Below are 22,885 nucleotides of genomic sequence, written 5' to 3'. Positions count from 1 at the left end.
ACATAACACACTAAACAAACACCTACATAATATGGATAAAACGGACAGCCCCATGTGCAGAGCGTGTATGGAAGAAGAAGAAACAACAAAACATATTCTGCTAGACTGTAAACAGGTAGAAGTACACAGGAGCAAATACCTAGGGAATCCGTGCACACTGGAGGAGGCAGTTAGCAACCTGAAGACCCTGCTAGGTTTCATGGACGAGCTGGGGTGGTTAGAATAAGGCTACCTCTTTTCACGCAAATATCCCCTATCACACATGCTATTTTAATTATACACTGTCAGTCAATTAAATTGAACAGGTAATTTGCGAGTTCACGGGTCCACACGCCTAGACAAAGGGAACAGTGGGCCGTGCATATCGGCACATTATGCCATGCCTCGTGTGTTAACATGAAATAACTTTTGGTAGTTTGAATGGCACTTTGAATATTTAAGAATTTTATGTTTTGTATGTTTAGGTCAGATATTTTATAGGAGTTTTAGTGAGACATTAACATTTCAAACAAGTGTATTAATTGCACACGATACCTATTTAACAGTAGGTAATCAGTATTGTGGACTTATGATTGTTTTTAACTAATATCACTTCAACTAAGCTTTTTCTCTCTACGCATCAGTCTTACAATTCAGTAAGCAAATACTACCTACATCTTAAATACCTTTCCACGGACGCCTTTGTAATATTTAATGAATTTTCAAATGTTTGCGTTTTTTAGATTTAATTATAATTTTATTGTCTTCGGTTACCGCGATAGTTACTCATGAAATAAAACTATGAAAACGGGTGACTGTCACCCGTTGACCACGAACGCTGTAAAGAGTTCGAAACGTCGGGATGTATTATAAATTCAATATACGCGATATAATCCGTTTTCATAGTTTTATTTTATAATTTTATTGAATTGGTTTGTATGCTTTTATTTCTTAGGTACTAGGTACCACATCGATTGAGATTATTGAGAGTCTAAGAGCGTCCGCTAGCTAGCGCGGGTGCACGGAGCGGGCGTACGCACGCGGGTGCTTTGTTTCATAAAATCCGTCGCACGCGTCCGCGCCAGCTAGCGTTGTTCATACTATTTTTAGTTAACCCGCTTCACCGCTCCGTACAACCGCGCTAGCTAGCGGACGCTCTAAGGTCACATGTATATTCCAAAGGAGATCTTCATTAGAAAGAAAATACTATTAACTTTGTAATTCAATATTTAAAAAACAAACATCATCTTCAGTTACTTTTGTCACTAAAACTGACAACCATAGTACAGTCGCCATCAGATATATCGGAGCGGTCGAGGTGTTCACAATATCTGAACACACACTCTAACGCCCTGACAATAAAGGCGTGTTCAGATATTTGTGAGCGCCTTAGCCGCTCCGATATATCTGATGGCGACTGTACATAAATTATTTGTATTTGTATTTATCTGTATTTATAGTACACCACGATGAGTCCGCCACTTTCCACCATCAACACTAAACCACAGATTAATAAATAGTTACTACGTAACAGATACATCATTCCCATACAAAAGCGAAAATACCTACGCTATAATAGCCTACAAAATCTTAATAATAATACCTGCTGCTCAGGACGAGAAGAAATGTACCATAAGTACGCGAACAAAGAGTCGAGACTGCCTTGCTCGCCGTGCGAGTCACGTGCCAACGCGTCATCGTAAGAATGCGCTAGGGTTGTACTGTTACTTATGCTATTATTGTAATAAAACAAATGTTGCGAATCAACCATATTTTTTATTAGTCAATCAAATATTTAAAAACAACAATTATATTACCTGACTCAAAAAACTCCTTCATTTACGATTTACCTACTTATGTTCAAAGAAATAAATGGTGACAAAATTCATAAAGATAGATTTAAAATACTACTCGGTAAATACGACAAATTTTCCTTTGTTTTTTGACTTTTACACCCATCTACTGCACAATAATTTTGTGGTTTCGGCATTTCGAAGCATAGGCGCGGGAAAAGCGCGGTGCGAGCGCTCAGGCGGGCGTTCGGCGGCCCTCTATCGGTTGAATCGTCGACGATACGCCGAGCGGTAGGCATATAGCGCGTGGCCTTGAGCGAGTGAAGGAGGCCTGACTAAACCCAAATACAATAGGTTTTGTTGCGGAGTTTTGATGGACGACATTATTAATGACATCACGCGGGACAAAGGACAACGGGAATTAATTAACGAGCTTAGTATTAAAACAAAACACTATCTATATATAGGATTAACAAGTTAGTTAATATAAATATAAATATAAATACTTGTTTGTGGAATTCCAAACAATGGGTCCCCGCGCGACAAGAACACAGTATAAGTTTACGTTACATAGACCTTCTGTTAATTTGGCACTTTCCTCGAGAAACTCTTATATTATGTGCATTCGTATTTATAATAAATTACCTGACATTTTTAAGAATAATAATTTGAATATATTTAAATCACAAGTACATGTTTGGTTAATACAGAGATGTTTTTATAGTATTAGTGAATTTTTAAATAATGAAATAATGATTTAATGGGATTTTATTGTGTTTGACTTCGATTTTATATTATTTTATTTTATTTCATTCTGTTACTGCATGATGTATTAGGTAAGATTTTTGATTATGATTTATGGTTGTATTAATATTAATGCTTGACATCATTCATGTAAGAGTAGCATAGGAAATGTTTGTTTGTACACCTGTAAAGGTAGAGTCTTGGTGAGTCCACATAAAATTGTTACATTAGTAATTACTGTGCAATGTACCCATTTCTCACAGACAATAAAGATTATGATTATGATTATGAATACCTTCTTCTCCTAGACCAAAGTAAAAAGCCTAACTCCGTGAGAAACGCATGGCTGTTACTACCTTATTGTTAAAAGCGCTTGAAATTGTTTAAACTAAAAGAGCAGTGTGTAATTTCAATACGGGCGAATATTTAAACGATGGTTAGTATAGGCAAAGATAGATATAACACCGTAATAGATGGATACAGTCTAAGGAAAAAACGTGCCTCGAAAATCACGAAAATTTGATTCTCGATCAGATGTCGCTACTACCTTTGGCCTACTCTCGTATAGAGGGCGTTGACGGTTTCGTTTGTTATTTAACAATTTTAGCGCATATCAGTGAAAGAACACGGGTCAAAATAATAAAAATAAATAATGCAAATAAAAAAAATCATTTATCCATATTTAAATATATTTTATCGTATTTTTATAAATCTTCATTTTTAGTTTTAAAGTGTGTCGATAGATGGCAGTGAATTTACTGTGGTTACAAAATTTACTTTGACAGTACCGCTCTATAATATTATATCCTCTTTGATATAGGACTAATAAGTATCACTACATAGTATAAAACAAAGTCGCTTTCCGCTATCTGTCCTATTTTATTTTTTTAATAAATAGAGTGATTTAAAAAGGTTTTGTGTAAATTAATTAAACTACCCGTGCGAAGCCGGGGGGCGGGTCGCTAGTATTTAGATAAATTATGCCTGGAAATACAATGAAAATATTAACAGTACAAAATATTTCGGCTCGCAATGTAAAACAACACACAAGTTACAAGATAAGAGCTTTTTATAGTAACTGCCAACAAGCGTTGACAGTTACTTTAAAAGGCTCGTAAAGCCGAAACTGCAACTCAATCAATATGAATACACTAGAGACCTGTTGCGGCGTCAAAACGCCGCTAGAGTATGGTTCTAAAAGTTAGGTTGCCTGTCCACTGAAGCGGAGCGGTAAGCGGGGAAAAAATCCAACAATAGAATTTCATTAAAATTTCAGAGCGGAGATTTTATGCCATTCAGTCGGTGGATTTTTTCCTCGCTCATCGCTCCGCCACCTCGCTCCGCTCCTGTGGACAGGCAGCCTAAGACTGAACGCTTAATGAAATCAGGAAATGTGACGTCTTCAGATGAATCACTGGCTGTCACTATCTATTTGATGCTGACTATACCCACAGGATATGAAATCTTACACATAATTATTTCTTATAAAATGGCGACACGTTTGTATAATTTTAGCGTATTATATTTCGGTCGCGTAGCACCTAATACCAGCATGTTTTGTGATCGTTAGTTTTGATGCAAAAAAGACATAATTATTGTCTATCTTTTCGCATCTTTCTAAACTAAAAATCATGATACGCGACTGCGATATGATACGGTAAATCAAGATTTCGTGGATAGGATGCCTTCTTGTCATTTGGCTCTCATGCCTAAAATTTCATAGGGCTAGAGTATAATTTATATTTCTCTTTTTCCTATTATTCATGAGACTGAAGTTTACAAACATTTTACAAACATTCCGTGACATTCCGTGAACCGTGAAAATCGAAGTTCAATTTGCGGGCATCTTTCTCTGTCACTCTAATTACGCCTTCATTGGAGTAAAAGAGAAAGATCCCCGCAATTTGCGAATTTCGGTTTTCGCGGTAGACCCTCTGACCTAATAATAGACATATTATATACACGTAGTTATAGACATGAAACTGAGCGACCAGGGTATGGATGGTATAGAAAGGAGAAGCAGAATTGTTGCAAAAGTGACCGCTTTCAGCTTTAAATAATAGTTCCTAATCTCTCCGGTGGCGCTAGTTAGGCTCTGGAACATGTGTATAACATGAACCATATAAGGTAACAAATAACCCGACCAAATTACGTAGGTTGTTTTTAGTAGTATTTCGGTGTATGGTGGCGCCGCCTAATTACTGTTTTTTGATGGACACTTTTCGTACATAGAGATTTGGCTCCTTTATATAGTCTCCATGGACCAGGGGTAAGAGAAAGACATGTTAACAATTTTTGTTTTGTACAATAAAGTGATTTATTACTACTACTACATATTCATGTATTGAAAGTTAGGGTAAAAACGGGACCCTAATACTAAGACTCCGCTGTCCGTCTGCCTGTCACCAGGCTGTATCTAACGAACCGTGATAGCTAGACAGTTGAAATTTTTACAGATGATGTATTTATGTTGCCGCTACAACAACAAATACTAAAAAGTACGGAAACCTCGGTGCGCGAGTCCGACTCGCACTTGGCTGGTTTTTTTTACGTTGTGTTACATATATTATTAAGTGATAGCAAGAGATATAACTAATAGTTCATTAAGAGCTCTACATTTTGAAATTAAAAATCTATTTTCCGAATAAAGTGACTAGACATGTTCTTTCCGTGTACCCTTCAATTGATCAATATGACTTAAAGACTTCCACTATCCATTTTCAACCAAAAGGGTACTTATTGTCGCGTGTTAGTAAGGCGCTATTGCCATATAGCTTCAATTAGAAATCAACCTTATCGACAACCGACAATGAGGTACCTTTTGATTGAAAACGTCACATTTAGTCACTAGCAGCACTGATCTCCCAGTTTCCAGTGCATGCATACATCGCGACACGGCCGGGTCGTGTCACGTCCGAGGCGGGACACGACGACGGTTTTACATGTCACGGCTGTGTTCCTGTCACGTATATTTTCATAACTTTTATGTAACGATGTTGGAAATAGTTTGTGCCTCGTTGTGGATGTGTTATAAATAAGCAAAGCTTGAGAGGCAAATATGTAAATACAGCGGTTGAAACATGGTCGCATTTTTATCGCCTGTCACGTTCTAACAAGTATGTAAGTGCGAAAGTGACAGACATAATGACAGCCGATAAAAATTCTACCATGATACGTCCGCTGTAGTGTACAAAAATAAAATAAAAATGACAGCTGTTTGAAAATAGTTATTTACGATACAAGTGCGGAAAAGAGGAAATTCGAAACGAGTGGCGATAAATTAAAACACGACCGCAGGGAGTAAATACTATTTACAGTACATATGGTGCTACTTTCTCGCACTAGTGCGTAAAAGAGCACTTTTCGTGCATATGTCGAAAGTTTAAAGGGCCATATGTACTGTAAAACGTTGTACGATACACGTGCGAATAGGTAATTCGCAACTCGTGTCGATTTAAAACACTCCCTGCGGTCGTGTTTTAATTTACAGAAATACATCATCTGTGAAAATTTCAACTGTCTAGCTATCACGGTTCATGAGATATAGCCTGGTGACAGACAGACAGACGGACAGACAGACGGACAGCGGAGTCTTAGTAATAGGGTCCCGTTTTTACCCTTTGAGTACGGAACTCTAAAAAGACCTGGTCACGGAATTACCATACATTTTGACATGGTTCCAAATTTTAAAACCGCGATTACTCAAAATGTGACTAGACTAGACATGTTCTTTCCGTGTACCCTTCACTATATTATACGGACAGCTCCAAATTCGTGTAAACAAATTGCCTGATTTGGATTTGGATCAGGTATTTAAAGAATTCTTAAACAGTAAATCAACGCCGCGCGACGCTGTGCGGCGTAAGCGCCATCGACAATAAGGTCCCTTTTCATAGAAAATGTCCCATATAAGTATGGAAATATTATGGGATGTCTGGTGGACCCCAAAGTCAGGATGAGCAGGAATCTATTTTATGTCAATGTTTTCTGTAGGACATCAAACATTGTATTCGCGATTTTGGTTGGTCCTTAGTAAAAGAGTTTCTCGAATTTATCAAAATGTTGCCATTCCTTATTGTCAGCGAGTAACAGCAACGAATACCTAATATACAGCAATTCATTTAAAAATTTATCCATATGTTTTGTAGAATTGTTCAAATTGATAGAATAACACAACCGTTATCAACGAGACCATTGGTTAATGATATCTAAACCTAATGACGAATTAAGTACTGTTGTTAGATAAATAGAAAAAAAATGTATTCAACCACAACTTACATGCTTTGTGACTCAAACAATAACAAGAGACAAAAATAAAATTGACAAGAGACAATAAAAAGAAAAGGCAACACACAATTTGACACTAATAGCAGTAATAACGATATATATATTTGTTGCTATAAGATTCGGGTTGTGCCCTCTTAATTTTTTTATAAATGAGTTATCAAAGATTCGCGATGTTTCATTAAGGCCGTTCCATCGGTTTGCCGCTGTCTGTCACATTCCGCAAGAAAGAACGGGAAAGAACATACGCGCCAAGTGTCAATTTTGATCGAATTTTGTCGGTTCTTATTTATTTTAAAAACGTTACCTTACAATATCGAAATTCTAAAGCTATGAAATTACTATTTACGTTAAGATTGTTTTTTCTACTTTTTTTGTTTATAGTATCACATAATAAATAACCGAGTAAAGTAGGATTAAAAGTCCGAGTTAGAGGTTACTTTGGGAATTAATTGTATCGAGCGAAGTGTCATAATTCGTGTATCGGAAGCTATGTTGTTAAAGATAATATAGTCAAGAACTACATATATTTTTTCCACGTCTACGAATATCAACGCCTCTTAGAAAAACATGATCATATAAGGAGATTTTTCGCCTTCTGGCTCAGGGTACCACCAGTTTGACACTGACATATTCACTAGCGTGTGCGTACGAGTACGAGCGAAATGTATAGGAAGTAAGTTACGCAGCCGTTAGCGAATAATTATGTCAGCTTGACACTGCTAAGGCGGTCGTGGCACTCGTGGTAAGGCTCTTCTCTTCTTCTTCTTCCTCGCGTTGTCCCGGCATTTTGCCACGGCTCATGGGCGCCTGGAGTCCGCTTGGCAACTAACCCCAAGATTTGGCGTAGGCACTAGTTTTTACGAAAGCGACTGCCATCTGACCTTCCAACCCAGAGGGAAAACTAGGCCTTGTCGGGATTAGTCCGGTTTCCTCACGATGTTTTCCTTCACCGAAAAGCGACTGGTAAATATCAAACGTCATTTCGTACATAAGTTCCGAAAAACTCATTGGTACGAGCCAGGGTTTGAACCTGCGACCTTCGGTATCTAGAAAAGTTTTTAATTGTATTTTTATTCCAACAATTTTTATCCAAAAAAACTTACCTACCAACCTCACTCATTACTTCTGTAATTAATAACCCGAAACAAAAGCGAGATTTACGCCGAAACTTCGACACAGCAATACAAAACTCAAACTGCGTAAAGTCGGCGGGAAAACCGTTAATCCTGCCGAGTTGAAAAGTATACAGCCTTGTTCTAGCCGGCAATAAAGAATGCTCATCGTAAAATGCTCGGGTTATTAGCTCATTACTTGAGAACGCAATAAAATGGTGTGTTAAAAATGTTGCTGGAAAAACTCGAGTTTAAGATGGAGATCAAAGTGTTTTAGTGGAACTAAATTGTACTTCTTTGTCTTTTTTCTGCGGTTGTGGTTTTACGAGCGCTGAAGCGAAGTTTTACTCATTGAAATGGATTGCAAAGCTTCCGTAAGACTCTGTAATAATTTAATTTTATGATGAAGAATCGGTAATAATCGGCACAGGATCGGTCGGAGTGGCGAGCCTTGGGGGAGGCCTATGTCCAGCAGTGGACGTCTATCGGCTGACATGATGATGATGATGATGATGAAGAATATATTACAGGAATATTTTTTTCATAGATCGCGTATAGGTTATAGAACACATTGTTGATTTTATGAATAAAAATTTACTTAAGCGCAAATATTGCAAAAAGTTTTGAAGGCAGACAAAATCCACTGAAATGATTGAAGGATAAAAGTATATGAAATTTAATGTTAATAAGTAAATTAGTTTTTCTTTAAACAAGTACCTAACATACAAAACATAACACCGGAAAAAAATCAAAAAAGACAAGTCCTGGCGAAGAAACAGACAGTTTGTCGAAGATCATTGCTTCTTATTTAAACCTGATTTTTAATTATCCCACAACATATTTATGTACGGTGCATGCCAACAAAAAGGGCTGAAAAAATGCAAGCTAAAGACCTCCACGTTGCACGCTCCCATTGTAACTATAATCGATCCAATCCACATAAAATCCTTAAAAATAATACGTGCATAAAATCAGAGCTACAGCAGTGTTATTCTGAGCATCCACCGAGCACATTTGAGTTAGAGTCGAGCAAGTCGGGACACACCTGGATGCTGGTCCTTTAAGCCAGGAATCGGATACCGGTATTTCTTGTATGGGAACGAAAACGGTATTTTTTCGTTCCTTCTTTGTTAATTATTTCATTTCTAATCAGGCAATCTAATAATACGTAGTCGTTACCTACAAACACAACTGAGCCCTACATTTCGAGTATAAAATAAAGTTTTTAGCCATAATCACTCGTTAAATATGGGTTTTCGCCGTTTGTGTCTTGTATTTCGTATCGAAACTAATGAATGTGTAAATTAGGTGATTAGTTTCTATGCAGACTCTTAGAAAAGTCCAGCCAGGTCCATGATGTGACCGTGACGTTCTAATTTTATCACATAATTGATAGTCACGTATGATACAGCTCACAATAAAGAGCGAAACCATCGTATCCCTACAGTACCCTCCCTACAGTACAGTAACCATCAGGAAGGGGTGGCATTCAGCCCTTTCACGTAAAACAAAGTGAGTGGTCAAGGGCCAGGCGCTCTACAGCCCCTTTGTGCGCCCTCGTGATATATTCCGCTGTGCACTAATAAAAGGGCAGGTTCTGCTACCTATCAAATTCATAGCTTTATGCTTTGCGTGAAATTCACGGCAAAAGAAGCTGTGCGGTTATTTAAGTTTGCATATTAAATGTCATTTTTAGGGTTTAGTAGCAGACCATAAACTTTTGATAAGAGCCCTTAGGTACAGATTTTCCATGCCTATTTCTGTATGAGTATCTATCCATCCGTCTTTCTTTCCACTACTTATTTTGATACTGTTTGCATTAGGTATTATTTATTCGTGGCGTGTGGATATTTTTAGGCTTATCTCGCAGTTACACATAATGGAGTAGTTTTTTTTAATCTTATTTCACCAGTATCTAGTAGTTTAAAGATTAAAAACTGTAATAGATGTCATGTCAGTGGTGATGGCCGGATTCGAATCGGCGTCTTTAGCTATCGCGGCTAACGCCATGAACCCCTAGGCCACCTCGCCACGGCGGTACCCGTCCCAATTTAACTGATATTTTTCATTTATAACCGACTTCATTTCCAAGAAGGAGTATGTTCTGTATTTAGTTATGGCTATTTTTTATACTCAAAAGTAATGGAATCTACAATTCTACAGTACTTATAGCATTTAAAAGGCAAAAAGCGGACGTCACCCGGTGGCCGTAGAGCTGGCAGCTTCCTAGCTCAACGGATTGGTTGTGATTGCGATAGAGGGAAGAAATACTACCATCATGCCGCAGGGGGGATAGTTTGTATTAATTTATTTTAAGATTAGTTTTACTTATTTTTATTAACAAAAACAAAAAGTAAATTAAATATCTCTTAATATCGAAAATTACACTGGACGGTCATTGATTACCCCTGCACTAGGCATTTTGGACAAAAGGCCATTCGGAGAGCGCTTTAACGAATCACCACTGCAGAACTCGTTTCCTCAGTGCCTTATGACAATAATATTTCACCTTCCACCACCACGAAGAGCCATATTGGCAAATTGATTTCCCCAAGCTACGTGTGGGCGCAAGGCTTCCACGATAATCGTAAGCCGAAATCGTTTATTAATCCCATAAATTTGAGGCATAAAATTTTACTTCGTTATGACGTGGGTTATCTGCGGATTGTGAGCTGATAGGGTACAATTGTATTTGCCGCGGGAAACATATAAGAAAAGACGCTACAACAAAATATTTTCGCTTTGTCCCCGCCTCATTGGTGTGTATTAAAAATAATTACCTATACTTAATATCCGATACATTACAAGTAATTAGTACCCCCTATGTCTTCCCTAGTATATATATGATTTCTATTCCCACTTGTTTTATAGAATAATTATTCTATAGAACAAGTGGGAATAGAATAATTATTATATAGAACAAGTGGGAATAGAATAATTATTCTATAGAACAAGTGGGAATAGAATAATTATTCTATAGAAGAAGTGGGAATAGAAATCATAAAGAAATCCAGTTATTAAGATCTATCGAATATTTCAAGTCTGATTGACTACTCGTAGACGATCGTAAAAACTCAAGTTTGCGAGTGTATTGGACTTTCTAATACTTCCCAACTTAGAAACAGAATGACCTAAGTGCGCGTGAATGTATACATCGTTGTAGACACTACGTTATAGTAAATTAGCACTACAATTGAATACTTAACCGGGATTATTGTTCGTTTATTCCAAGTCCAGTTTTAGTGCTAGTTTGTTTTGTTCGGTATTTTATGTCACTGTTACGAATCCAAAAGTATTATATTAACAAAAATAAATGTTGTGTTCTCTTCATGACCCCGAAATTATAATGTATATAATATATACTAAAAAGAAAACATACATTATATTTGTTCGGTACTTTAGTATATGTACGCACAAATATTACGTATTCTTTTTTTTTCTTGAAAGAAAGAAAGAAAGAAAATACATTTATTTAACGCCACAACAGATTACACATATGAAAAAAAGGAAACATACAGACAAAAAACATTGGACGCTAAAATAGGACCCCACTCAGCATAATGCCGCGGTAATCCGCGGCGCTGGTTTTCAGTGGGAACCTGACTTAAAACTATGAGTTGGTGGCGACACATACGCCAACGACACAAACAAAAAACACAAGACAAAAAAGTAAGTAACTACCACAAAAAAAAATCTATACATACTAAACAACAAAAGTGAAAAAATAAAAACAATAATGAAATATAAAATGCACAATGAATTAAGTATATATAAAAAACATAGAAAAAAAGCTTACAAAAAAATTTACAAAATATTAATAAATTTGAATTAAAACCTGTAACCTAAAAACAAAACAGATATGGACAATAAGTGATCATTTCAGCCATCAAACAATAAAATGCACGTGCTCGTGTACGTGTGTCACTCATATTGCACTGACGCTTCGACCTGTGCTTGTAATAAGTGTGAACGACAATTTGATTTAGAGCCGCTTAACGACTTCAGCGAACGGATTGGTGGAGGCAGGTCATTCCAACACTTCGTGGCAGCGTACCGAAAACTGCCACGAGAGGCCGCTGAATGGTGAGGAGGGCAAACAAGTTGCAGATACCTGGATGATCTGACCTCTGAGGATCTGGCGTTATGAGCCCAGGTTAGCTTATTGTAAAGGTACGAAGGCATCTGGTAGTGCACAATTCCAAACATAAGCGACACTAAATGGACCTTTTGACGCGTAGACATTTTCATAATGTGGTTTTTATTGTGGTTTTTAGGGTGTCACATGCGAGCGTGGAGGGATATCAAAACAAAAGCGCGCACAGGCATTTTGGACTCTCTGTATTAACCTCAGGGTACTCGCCAGGAGGCGTGGCCCATATACTGTGTCACAGTAATCAAACCGTGACAGGACAAGTGCATCGCATAACCGCACCCTAAGCTCAACACTAAGGAAATATCTTATTTTATTAATCGGTTAATACTTAATCGACTAGCATAATATATTCCAAAAGGCACCAGCCTAAAACGGAACGCTCTTCTCAAAGCGCGCAACACTGGAGGCTCGAATGTTGCCACATACAATTTTCAACGATCTCGAATCCAATCGCGCCGTCGCTAATAGCTCGCTTCGGTAGCTTGAGCCTAAGAGGATATAGCCAAACGGCGTAGCCATTAACAGGCACTCCCCTTTGTCGAAAATAGTCGGCCAATGGTCATACACAATGTATGGACTGACGTTTATATGACATGGCTATTTTGACGTTACGTATACAATTGACGTTCCCCTCCCCCGTAAAAATTGGCAGACTTTTTTGTACAGCAAATTACAGACGTGGCGGCTCCGTTTGGTTATATCCTCCTAGGCTTGAGCCCTTAAAACCAAAAATCAAAAGCTTCAAGTGTTCAGCACAAATAAATACAAGAAGTCTGTCGACTCCAGCCTATGAGAGTACTACAACCATCATCGAAGCCCCTGGAAAAAGTCTACCACGTCACACACCAGTCCCAAAAAAACGGTTTATGCTAGCCAAGAATCTAAATTTACAGAATAATATTATATCCGAGATACAAGTCCGTTCGTCCACAATATATCAAAACATCGCCCGCTGTAGCGATGGAGTTCGGTAAACTGACATGTGTAAACACACAGTTATACAACCACTTAAAATACACTAGCAAGCAATAAAAATAGGACATACTTATATTTCTGTATTAAAGTAATTTTTTTTAGTAGAATAATTGTATTTATAGGCAGTTGATGATTTTTTTGTCATTTTTATGTCTATCAAGTACTTCTCGAGACCTTTTTAAAGTCCGTTTTTTTATTCCGTAGACTAAAATGACATTTCATGTGTTGCTAGTTTTTTACGTCTTATAAATAGTGATGTGATACAACCGGTACCAACCGAAAATAAATTATTGGGAGGTAATTATATTTATTGATGAAGTGTCTGTAACACTGCACTGAACACATCCGATCACTATACGAGTAAAGTAACGAATGTCGAATACGTAAACCAAAAATACCAAAATTTTATTTATTGTCTATTTCCTATCATGTAGCGAGTAGATTTCATTTATTGTTTATTTTTGAATCTAAAATTAATTTAATATTTATCGGTTATTCATAAACCGAAATCAAAGGTCAGCACTGTTTGTTTTAAGCTGGTCACATTATTTCTACGTTTGTGGTTGTCATTTTAATCTACGGGATAAAAACAACAGACTTTAATGAGTTCTTAATCTACACATTAACCTCGTACTTGGCTTAAACTCCTCAACCACCCATAACGGGAATTAATCCATCACTCAAATAAATTCATTCCACTGAAATCGTCTATTCAATCGTCATACGTCCTTATTCCGGCGCCAAATCGATTCGAAATCGATTTGCAGACGAGTCACGTCCCTCGGGCGCGTGGTCGCGTGTATGAATGTAAGAATTTACATGCATTGGTATGTAAATGCCTGAGGCGAGTCGAACTGCCGTGTTTCGATTGTGATAATGCGGAATACGACTGTTTATTTTGTTTGCGTAATATCTTAATGTAGGAGTTATAGTTAAAGTGCTCGTAGGTAAGCAGTAAGGCGGATTTCAAATCGGAGGATGTTGGTCCAAACCCCGGTTCGTGTCAAGGAATTTCTCAGGATTTATGTACGACTTTGTTATCATATCACTTGATATTTATTAGTCGTTGATTAGTGAACAACCAATAATGGGAGGAAATCTATATACAGATGCATCAAATATCATCATCATCATTCGCTTGCCCTTTTCCCATTCACTTGGGGTCGGCGCAGCATGTCTTTTTCTTCCATACCTCTCTGTCACCCGTCATCTAATCATTCACTTGCGTTCATTTCATATCATCTCTCACCTACCTTCTCACTAACCGCACAATACCTTCCTCGTCACATGACTCATCTCTCCGCATCACATGCCCGTACCACGCTAGGCGATTTGCCCTTACTTTCCGTCATGGGTGCAACTTTCAGGCTTCCTCTTATATACTCATTCCTTATCCTATCCATTCTCGTCACGCCACACCCATCTTAACATTCTCATCTCCGCTACATGCAATCTCTTTTCATCCGTCACCTTTAGAACCCAACACTCTGATCCATGCATGACGACAGGTTAAGACCTGTCCCCCTGTGCCCATATGATTGTTTTATAAATTTTACCCTTCAACCGAAGAGGCATTCGGATGTCGCAAATGGTTCCAGTAACCTGTCGCCATTTCATCCATCCTGTGCTAATCCGGTGTGTTTACGTATTCAAACTAAAATATATTCTAACTTATTAGGTGTAAGTATGAAGTCCCCAATCCTCAAATCCTCTTGTACAATAAGAAAAGGCTTATTTATCATATTCATATACTAATACAGAGGTAGGTTGATAATGTTGAGGAATTATAGTGAAATAGGGACTTGACCAAGTACTCTGCAAGTACTAGCACTAGGACTTGATCGGATTATAAGATTTATAAGTATATATTAATGCGATGCTCATTATCACCCAATATATTGAATGATCTGCTTTCAAAGGTAGTTAAATAGGCAGCTATAAGCTTTAGAAAGAAATACATGATTACTGAACGATTTTTACGAGCATTGATTGCTTAGCTTTTTATCTTCGACCCGTCCGGCTTCGCACGGGTGCAATGGTGCGTGCGTGCGTGGTGGGTTATGGGTGGGATACATATAAACCTTCCTCTTGAATCACTCTATCAAATAAAAAAACCGCATCAAAATCCGTTACGTAGTTTTTAAGATCTAAACATACATAAGGACAGACAGACAGCAGGAAGTGACTTTGTTTTATGAAACTAGCTAACAAAATGTGCTAGTTTAAATTAAACTCTGTCACGTTGACAAAAAGTCAAAACTTGATTGGGGCCTATGGTAACTACGTGCAAGACGCCGGACGTCAGGCGTCTAAAGTAAGTTTTATACGATTTATTTTGGAACTGGTGAACGATATTTTGTTCACATACGTGTTCGTATACGCATCTGACACAAAATTTCTTAACTGATGTACCGGGACAAGCGCCTACTCAAGACAAACGATGTTTTTTTTTGTTACCATTTTGCACGCGTCCTAACAAGGCCTAGTTCCCCCTCTGGGTTGGAAGGTCAGATGGCAGTCGCTTTCGTAAAAACTAGTGCCTACGTAAATTCTTAGGATCACTTGTCTAGCGGACCCCAGGCTTCCATGAGCCGTGGCATAATGTCGGGATAACGCGAGGAAGATGATGACCATTTTGCACGCGTTATTCATTCTGTCATTTCAATTAAACCCTGCCACAGTTTTAGGAAAGCGGATCAATACAAGCTGTCACGTCATATGCTGTATTTAATCTACAACTTGTACCCGCAACTTGTTTGCGTACGTGTCGTGTATACACGACTACACAATCTACACATCGCATGCAAACGGCATCGCTCACCTCCGGATTTATGCCAAATGTTATCGTAAAAACGATTGAGCTACGGAAGATGGAAGCGAAATCGCATTTCAAAATGGCGTATATCGCCAAATGTGTCGCGGCGCTTGGGACTTTTTGTGCGGATTCTCAGTTAGCACTCGTATTTTGCCAGGTCAATAATGTATATTGAATTTAGGATTACACGTTTGAGAACTACATTTCCAGTACGGCATATCACGTAAATGAAGAATATAGCGCTGAAAGTAACACCAAGAAAATAGGCTTCGGTTTGCCGCTATTACTGTCACATTTCGCAAGTAAGAACGGGAAAGACAATGCGCGCCAAGTGTCAATTTTGATCGAATTTTGTAGATTTTTATTTATTTTAAAAACGTTCCCTTACAATATCGAAATTCTAAAGCTGTCAACTTACTATTTAAGTTGAGATTGTTTTTTCTTCTTTTTTTTGTTTATAGTGTCACATAATAAATAACCGAGTAAAGTTTGATTAAAAGTCCGAGTTAGAGGTTACTTTGGGAATTAATAGTATCGAGCGAATTGTCATAATTCGTGTATCGGAAGCTGTGTTATTAAAGACAATATAGTCAAGAACTAGGTACATATATTTTTCCACATCTACGAATATCAACGTCTTTTAGAAAAATATGATCATATAAGAATATTTTTGCCTTTTGGCTCAGGAAACGGCCTTAAGAACATGCGTGTATCAAGATAAATTATTAGCATTTATAGTTGAAAAAATTGGCGAAAAAAGTATCACGTGTACGAGTGACGGCCTTTTTACACACGTAGGTAGTTTCAGTTTTCATTTTTTGACACAGCGACGCATGTTTGGCACTGAATAAAAAAAACTCATAATTTTTGTCACAAAACACAGATTCGAAGTGTAAATATCTTAAATATAAACATCAACCGGTGATTTCCAACAGCAGTCGTTTCAGCTCTCACGTCAGCAGTAAACAACCAGCTGACTGACTGACACTTACAAACAAAAGTAGCGACACAACCACCCACACCACACACGACACAAATCAGGGGTCGCGAACGCAACATTTTAGCGTACGACCGTGACATTCTGTGACATGGTGACATTTTGTGACCGTGATAAACGCTGAGGGGTGTTCATAAAATATATTACAACTAAGCATGGTTAACAAGTTTGGGAACAAATCAAATTATTTTATTAAATATTTTGATTTGTTTTTTTTTAAGTAGTCACACTACTATATATAAATTAGCCTAAATTATTAGGGGTGGCCTAGGGGTTCATGGCGTTAGCCGTGATAGCTAAAGACGCCGGTTCGAATCCGGCCTTCACCACTGGAGGGCTTCGCCACTTTTTCTTTAATATATGACATCTATTACAGTTTTAAAGCATGGTTAAATTAATTAATTAAATGTTAAATTAACTATTTAAATGTGTACAATCAATAATTATAAATGTAACGAATAGAATCAGACGTTATTTTGCGGAAATCCATATTATAATACAAAAATATAAATAATAAAAAATAATATGAATAAGTTACATTGAATGTTACATAAAATTATCTACTTCATATTTTAAGTAATTATTATATTATTAAATTTTTTTGCATGGATTATTATGTTATGGTAATGGTAATAAGTAATAAGCAATAAGCATACAATAGTTCTGTTTTACAAATTCGAAAAATGGAATTTTGAGCGTTGCGAGGGTTTCAAAAACAAATTGTGCTACCGAGTGAAACACAAAATTTTTCATCACACCAACACAAGTAAAATGCTAACTGTAAAATATCAAACAAATTCATAGCAAATCGATTCAAAATGAATGTTAATAAATATTTTTCATTCAAAATCATCATTTAAAAGTCAATTCTACCAGCAAACATAAAAAAACAACTCAAAATTTGCATTATTACTTTGCCTCACATGTGAATAAAATGCAACTTTCTTATCAGTTTTTGAACAATCAAGAGAGCCTTTACCAGCTGGTGTGGTGAAAAGCAATATACTCTTCTAGTTTTACCTACCTTAATAAACATTTTTAAAAAACCGGCCAACTGCGAGTCGGACTCGCGCGCCGAGGGTTCCGTACTTTTTAGTATTTGTTGTTATAGCGGCAACAGAAATATATTATCTGTGAAAATTTCAACTGTCTAGCTATCACGGTTCATGAGATACAGCCTGGTGACAGACAGACAGACGGACAAACGGACAGACGGACAGCGGAGTCTTAGTAATAGGGTCCCGTTTTTACCCTTTGGGTACGGAACTCTAAAAATAAGTTTTTACTCCACAGAATTATGTGTGGTGAACCACTAATTTTATTTTGCTTGAAAAATATTTATATATGCAGTGTTTATAAGTATTGCATATTTTATTAAATGTGGTGGGCAAAAACGCCATAACTTGTCATTTTGTAAGTAATGTCAATTTTGATATAAATAAGCTTTTGAAATAGTACTGAAATAAAAATGTAATACACATTTTCATGACACGTTCCTCTCGTGCAATTTCATTAGCGGGCTTGAAGAAATTATTTTTCCTAGCCGTGTATTTCGAGATAAAACGTGTTCCACGTGCAGAACTTCTCAAATCATTACAAAAAGCATTCCTTTTCATTATAATTCTGAACGCGTATGTATCTAAATTCCTTGCGCCCGCATCAAAGGCGCCAAACTAGTTTTCTCCTAACCTGCACGGTTTATTCCGACTTTTATCAAATGTACCAAAACATGTGTGGTCTCAGATTACAAGCGGTTGTTAAGAATGTTGAGATCAAAGTTGCCTGAATCAAACTCTGGCTTGTACTCTGCAAGTTTTTGGAATACAGTCCCCGTTTGAAGCGGTTTTGATGGGCTACCTGACTTTTTGTTAAATTCTTTCGGCGTTGGTATATTCAGGGCAGTTTTGTTTTGTTTTGAAATTGTTTATTAGAAAACGTTTTACTTATTTAACTAGATTTTAAGCTATAACTGTGATTTCTACCATGCAGGTCTTGTTTGTACCTAGTTCATCTGTATGCTATTTGTAAAAACAATTATTTGCGTATTTTATGAAATTGAGGCTACTGTAAACCTTATTCTTATTTTAATAAGTTATTTTAGCTTAATCTATACGAATTTATATTATGATCGTCACTGAGCTGAGCTTATACTTACTACTGAAAAGATCATTTATTAGATGTGTTCGCTTAAGTAAGTCTTCAAATCACCTGGCAACTATATTATGAATATTTTTCTCCTATTTTTCCTTGACGATATCATTATATCTATGTCGATACCGATTCTGATAACTATTAGTAGGTATATTATTAACATCCTGTCGCGTAATGCTCATTACTTCCAAGCTCATTGAAGCTTAAGCTATGCGATATATAAAAAAATATCAACAACAGACGACTAAGCCTTCGAAACTGTTATAGCGTACTTTCCTCCTTCCCTGAGGAACGGTGTCTGGCTCGTTATTTTCCATCCCATCCACGTCATACCTTCACAAGAACCAGTGTAAAGCAAGATCTCTCATCGCGCATAGTTGTTATGAATCTCAAGGCCATACTTATGCTAGTTAAGCTTAGGACGGGAATGACAGACGTCTGGAAATTTCGCATTTCTAATGATTTTGTGTAACGAGTCAGTGAATTTTTCAAGAATCACATTATACGCACGAGATATCGCCCAGATGGCAGCCGGTTCCTTAATTTTGTGATATTAGATTTAAATTTAGAATATTGGGTAGTTGGATAAGTCATAATGTAGACTTTTAGTGCTGAGCTAGGTAACGATATTACTTTTCTATTGTTACCTAGCTCAGTCTATTGTTTCATTTATTATTTTATTTTATTTCATCATGGCCGAGTGTATCAGACGTCTGACTTTCAATTCAGGTTCAAATCTTGGCTCGTAACAATGAGTTTTTTGGAACATATGTACGAAATATTATTTGATATTGCTTTTCGGTGAAGGAAAACATCGTTAGGAAACGAATAAATTCAAAGGAAATGTGAAGTCCCCAACCCCGCATTAGCCCGAGCCCTCTCGCGCATGAGAGGAGTCCTGTGCCCAGCTCAGTGAGACATATATAGACTGATTTAATTATAACTTAATTTACAGATACATCGGAGCGGCCAAGGTGCTCAAAAACATCTGAATTCTTGGACTCGTAGAGGCTTCATTTGTATATTACAGTAGGTACTTACCGACTGGGCTTTCTTCATTCCAAAATGAATCGTCCAGTGTGTAATCAGCTTCTGTAACAAACAAACGAAACGCATTGAAGTTGACGCTCTTTAAAGCATGTTGTCAAACTTTTTACACGTGCAGCCTGTGGGTAAGCTTTACGCAGAGATCCTATAACACCTTAAGGGTGCAGTACAACAACATCCTCAGGATGCTGTTGAGGCTGCCGAAGCACTGCAGTGCATCAGCCATGTTTGCCGAGGCGCGGGCGGATGACTTTTTCGCTATTAGGCGAAAAAGAATTGCCTCGATGCTAAGGCGGGTACGCGGCAGCAGCAACAGTATGCTGAGGGTGTCAGCGGAGCGCCTGGACTGCCCGCTAACCAAGTACTGGGTGGAAGTTGTCATTGGCAGGGCCAGGTAGTAAATAAAAATATCTACTACTTGCTCTTGTCAGTGGAACATTTTTTTTTTTAATTTGTTGGTTTTTTTAGCTTTATTTATAATAAACATGTAACACTAACATACTGTACTTGTACAATAACATGTACTACAACTAACATTTTTATGGACACTATGTCTAAAATTTTAATTTTTTATTTTATTAATAATGAGGGCTACCGCGTTTAATAGCGTTAATTAGCACCAGCTAGGGGCGCTAGTGTAGATGAAGGTCTTTCAAAATGTCAAATGCATAGAAAGTTTGGGGGATTCAAGATTTTTTATCGGGAATTTTCACTCCTTATTCATAATTGTGGTAAATCATTGTCTATCCTTGATTAATCAATAAATGTTAGTGGTTTAAAAAAAGTGCCAACTACAATATATGCAAAATTCAACAAGTTAAAAAAATCGTACATTTAGACATTAAAATACCTTTGTGTATATTAGAACATATTGATTTTATAAAATAAGCATAGAAGAATTTTGAGATCCGTTTTTCTGGACCTACATCTACAGTGGCGTAAACTGGTGAGCACAAAAACGGTAGCCCTCATTGAATATTCTTAGTAGGTACAGCCAGCATCGTATAGTTTGTTAGCGTTAATAATGCAATAAAATCACCATTGTTTGCCGACCTAGCGTTGCTCGTAATTCGTAACCAATCAAGTCGTTCCTAATTAGAAAGTATGTCTTCAACTGGTCACTGTAAACTTGATTTGGTTGTGGTTACCGGCGTGACTAGGCCGGCTGACAATGATGACTTTACTGCATTCTTAACGCGAACGAACTATAGTAGCGTATCCGACTATGCATCAAAAGAATATTCTCAAATGGCTTAAGAAAAATAAATAAATATTATAGGACATTCTTACACAGATTGACTAAGTCCCACGGTAAGCCCAAGGAGGCTTGTGTTATAGGCACTCAGACAACGATATATATAATATATAAATACTTAAATACATAGAAAACACCCATGACTCAGGAACAAACATCTGTGCTCATCACACAAATAAATACCCTTACCGGGATTCGAACCCACGCAGGAGTCGCAGGACAATCTGAGATTGTTCTATTATGTAGATTAACTAGAATGTGATACATACTTTTGAATGCGGACTAAAGACATATATCTATTTGGAATTGGTATTCACAGGTAGAAAAATGACGTCATTTTACGTCATTTTGCAACCTTGCAAGCTTGGCATATACTTTTGGCGCGTTGTTTCATCCGCTACTATTGACACTGTACATCTTCCTTAGTCCCCTGGGGCAAAATACCAGCAACCTAAAAAGCGTATTTCGTTTCATATTTTATTTATCAGAATGAGTTACAAGTGTTACAACTGACAGCCAGACTTATTTGACTAATATACTTTCTTTTCTTTGCTAACCTTTGGAGCCCTTGTTGTGATAAAATGTAGATATTCAAAACATTTTTCTGAACTTTTATTAAATAATTAATTATAAAAAGTTCCGAATTCAAAATAAAAAAAACGTTTTTGGGACTTAGAAGAATGGTTCAATTACTTGTAAAAATATATGTATTTAAAACTGAGGTGAGAATTTCAATGACGTTTATGCTTTACTAATGCTAGTGCAAATTTTATATTAAATGAAAAAATGGAAAAAGTTACGCTTCCGGCAGGACTTGAACCCGCAACCTCCGCAATCCGTGCGTTCCTCTTAACCAATTGAGCTACGGAAGCGTACCAAAAAACTACTACTAAAAAATTGGTTTAAATGCTAATAACCATTAGTTATAGTAGTGCTAATTTATATTTCACCGGCAAACAAAATAGATAAATTAATACAGACATTATTAGGTAAATTACACAAGTAATATGGGTAATTTGTTAGTTTATACATTGACCTAATACACTATCTATAAAATTTCCTTGAGGATCTCAATAAAACATAATTTATAATCAAGTCCTCAAAATCTCTGAGAAGTAACAAGCTCTTAAAACCTCACATTTTAAGTGAATATTTCCTATTTACTTTGCCGAAGTAAGTTTACTTAACTAAACAACTACAAGCTGAAGGAAATTAAGCATGACTTTCAGAATCGCGCGGCCGCAAAAAAGATCATTACTAACGCAAAAAACCCGTTACAGAAAATAATTACCAGCGCCCAAATTACACAATAAGGGTTGTACAGTCGCCATCAGATATATCGGAGCGGCCGAGGTGCTCAAAAATATCTGAACACGGCGACTGTACTGATGACGTCACATTCATCGGTGTACCTTGTTGTTATTATTGCCTCGTTAGTATTGCCATACAAAAGTGCGGTTTTAATAGTGCGCGTTTTTTTCATGTGCGAGTTTCTTTTTTTTTGTACGGTAAAATGTGTATAGTCAAACCAAGAAATGTGCAGATATTTTGACAGCGCACGCAGTGCAGGTGTTATT

At 37.1% G+C, this 22,885-nt stretch overlaps 1 protein-coding gene and 1 long non-coding RNA gene across 11 annotated transcripts in view; one reads left to right on the top strand and one right to left on the bottom strand.

The window, feature by feature from the left end:
- Nucleotides 1-22,885, bottom strand: part of LOC134742269 (disintegrin and metalloproteinase domain-containing protein 11) — a 784,213-nt gene that overhangs the window by 355,947 nt on the left and 405,381 nt on the right. For all 10 annotated transcript variants that reach the window (XM_063675307.1, XM_063675303.1, XM_063675305.1 and 7 more), the window contains one exon: nt 20,048-20,098. In XM_063675307.1, the coding sequence (XP_063531377.1) occupies nt 20,048-20,098 (51 nt within the window). The remainder of the gene's footprint in view (nt 1-20,047; nt 20,099-22,885) is intronic.
- Nucleotides 1-22,885, top strand: part of LOC134742286 (uncharacterized) — a 529,938-nt gene that overhangs the window by 159,780 nt on the left and 347,273 nt on the right. The gene's annotated exons all lie outside the window — the stretch shown is intronic.

The sequence above is a fragment of the Cydia strobilella genome, chromosome 6 (assembly GCF_947568885.1).
Source record: "Cydia strobilella chromosome 6, ilCydStro3.1, whole genome shotgun sequence".
In the NCBI taxonomy this organism is placed as follows: Eukaryota; Metazoa; Arthropoda; class Insecta; order Lepidoptera; family Tortricidae; genus Cydia; species Cydia strobilella.
This window is presented reverse-complemented; position numbering and strand designations above follow the sequence as displayed.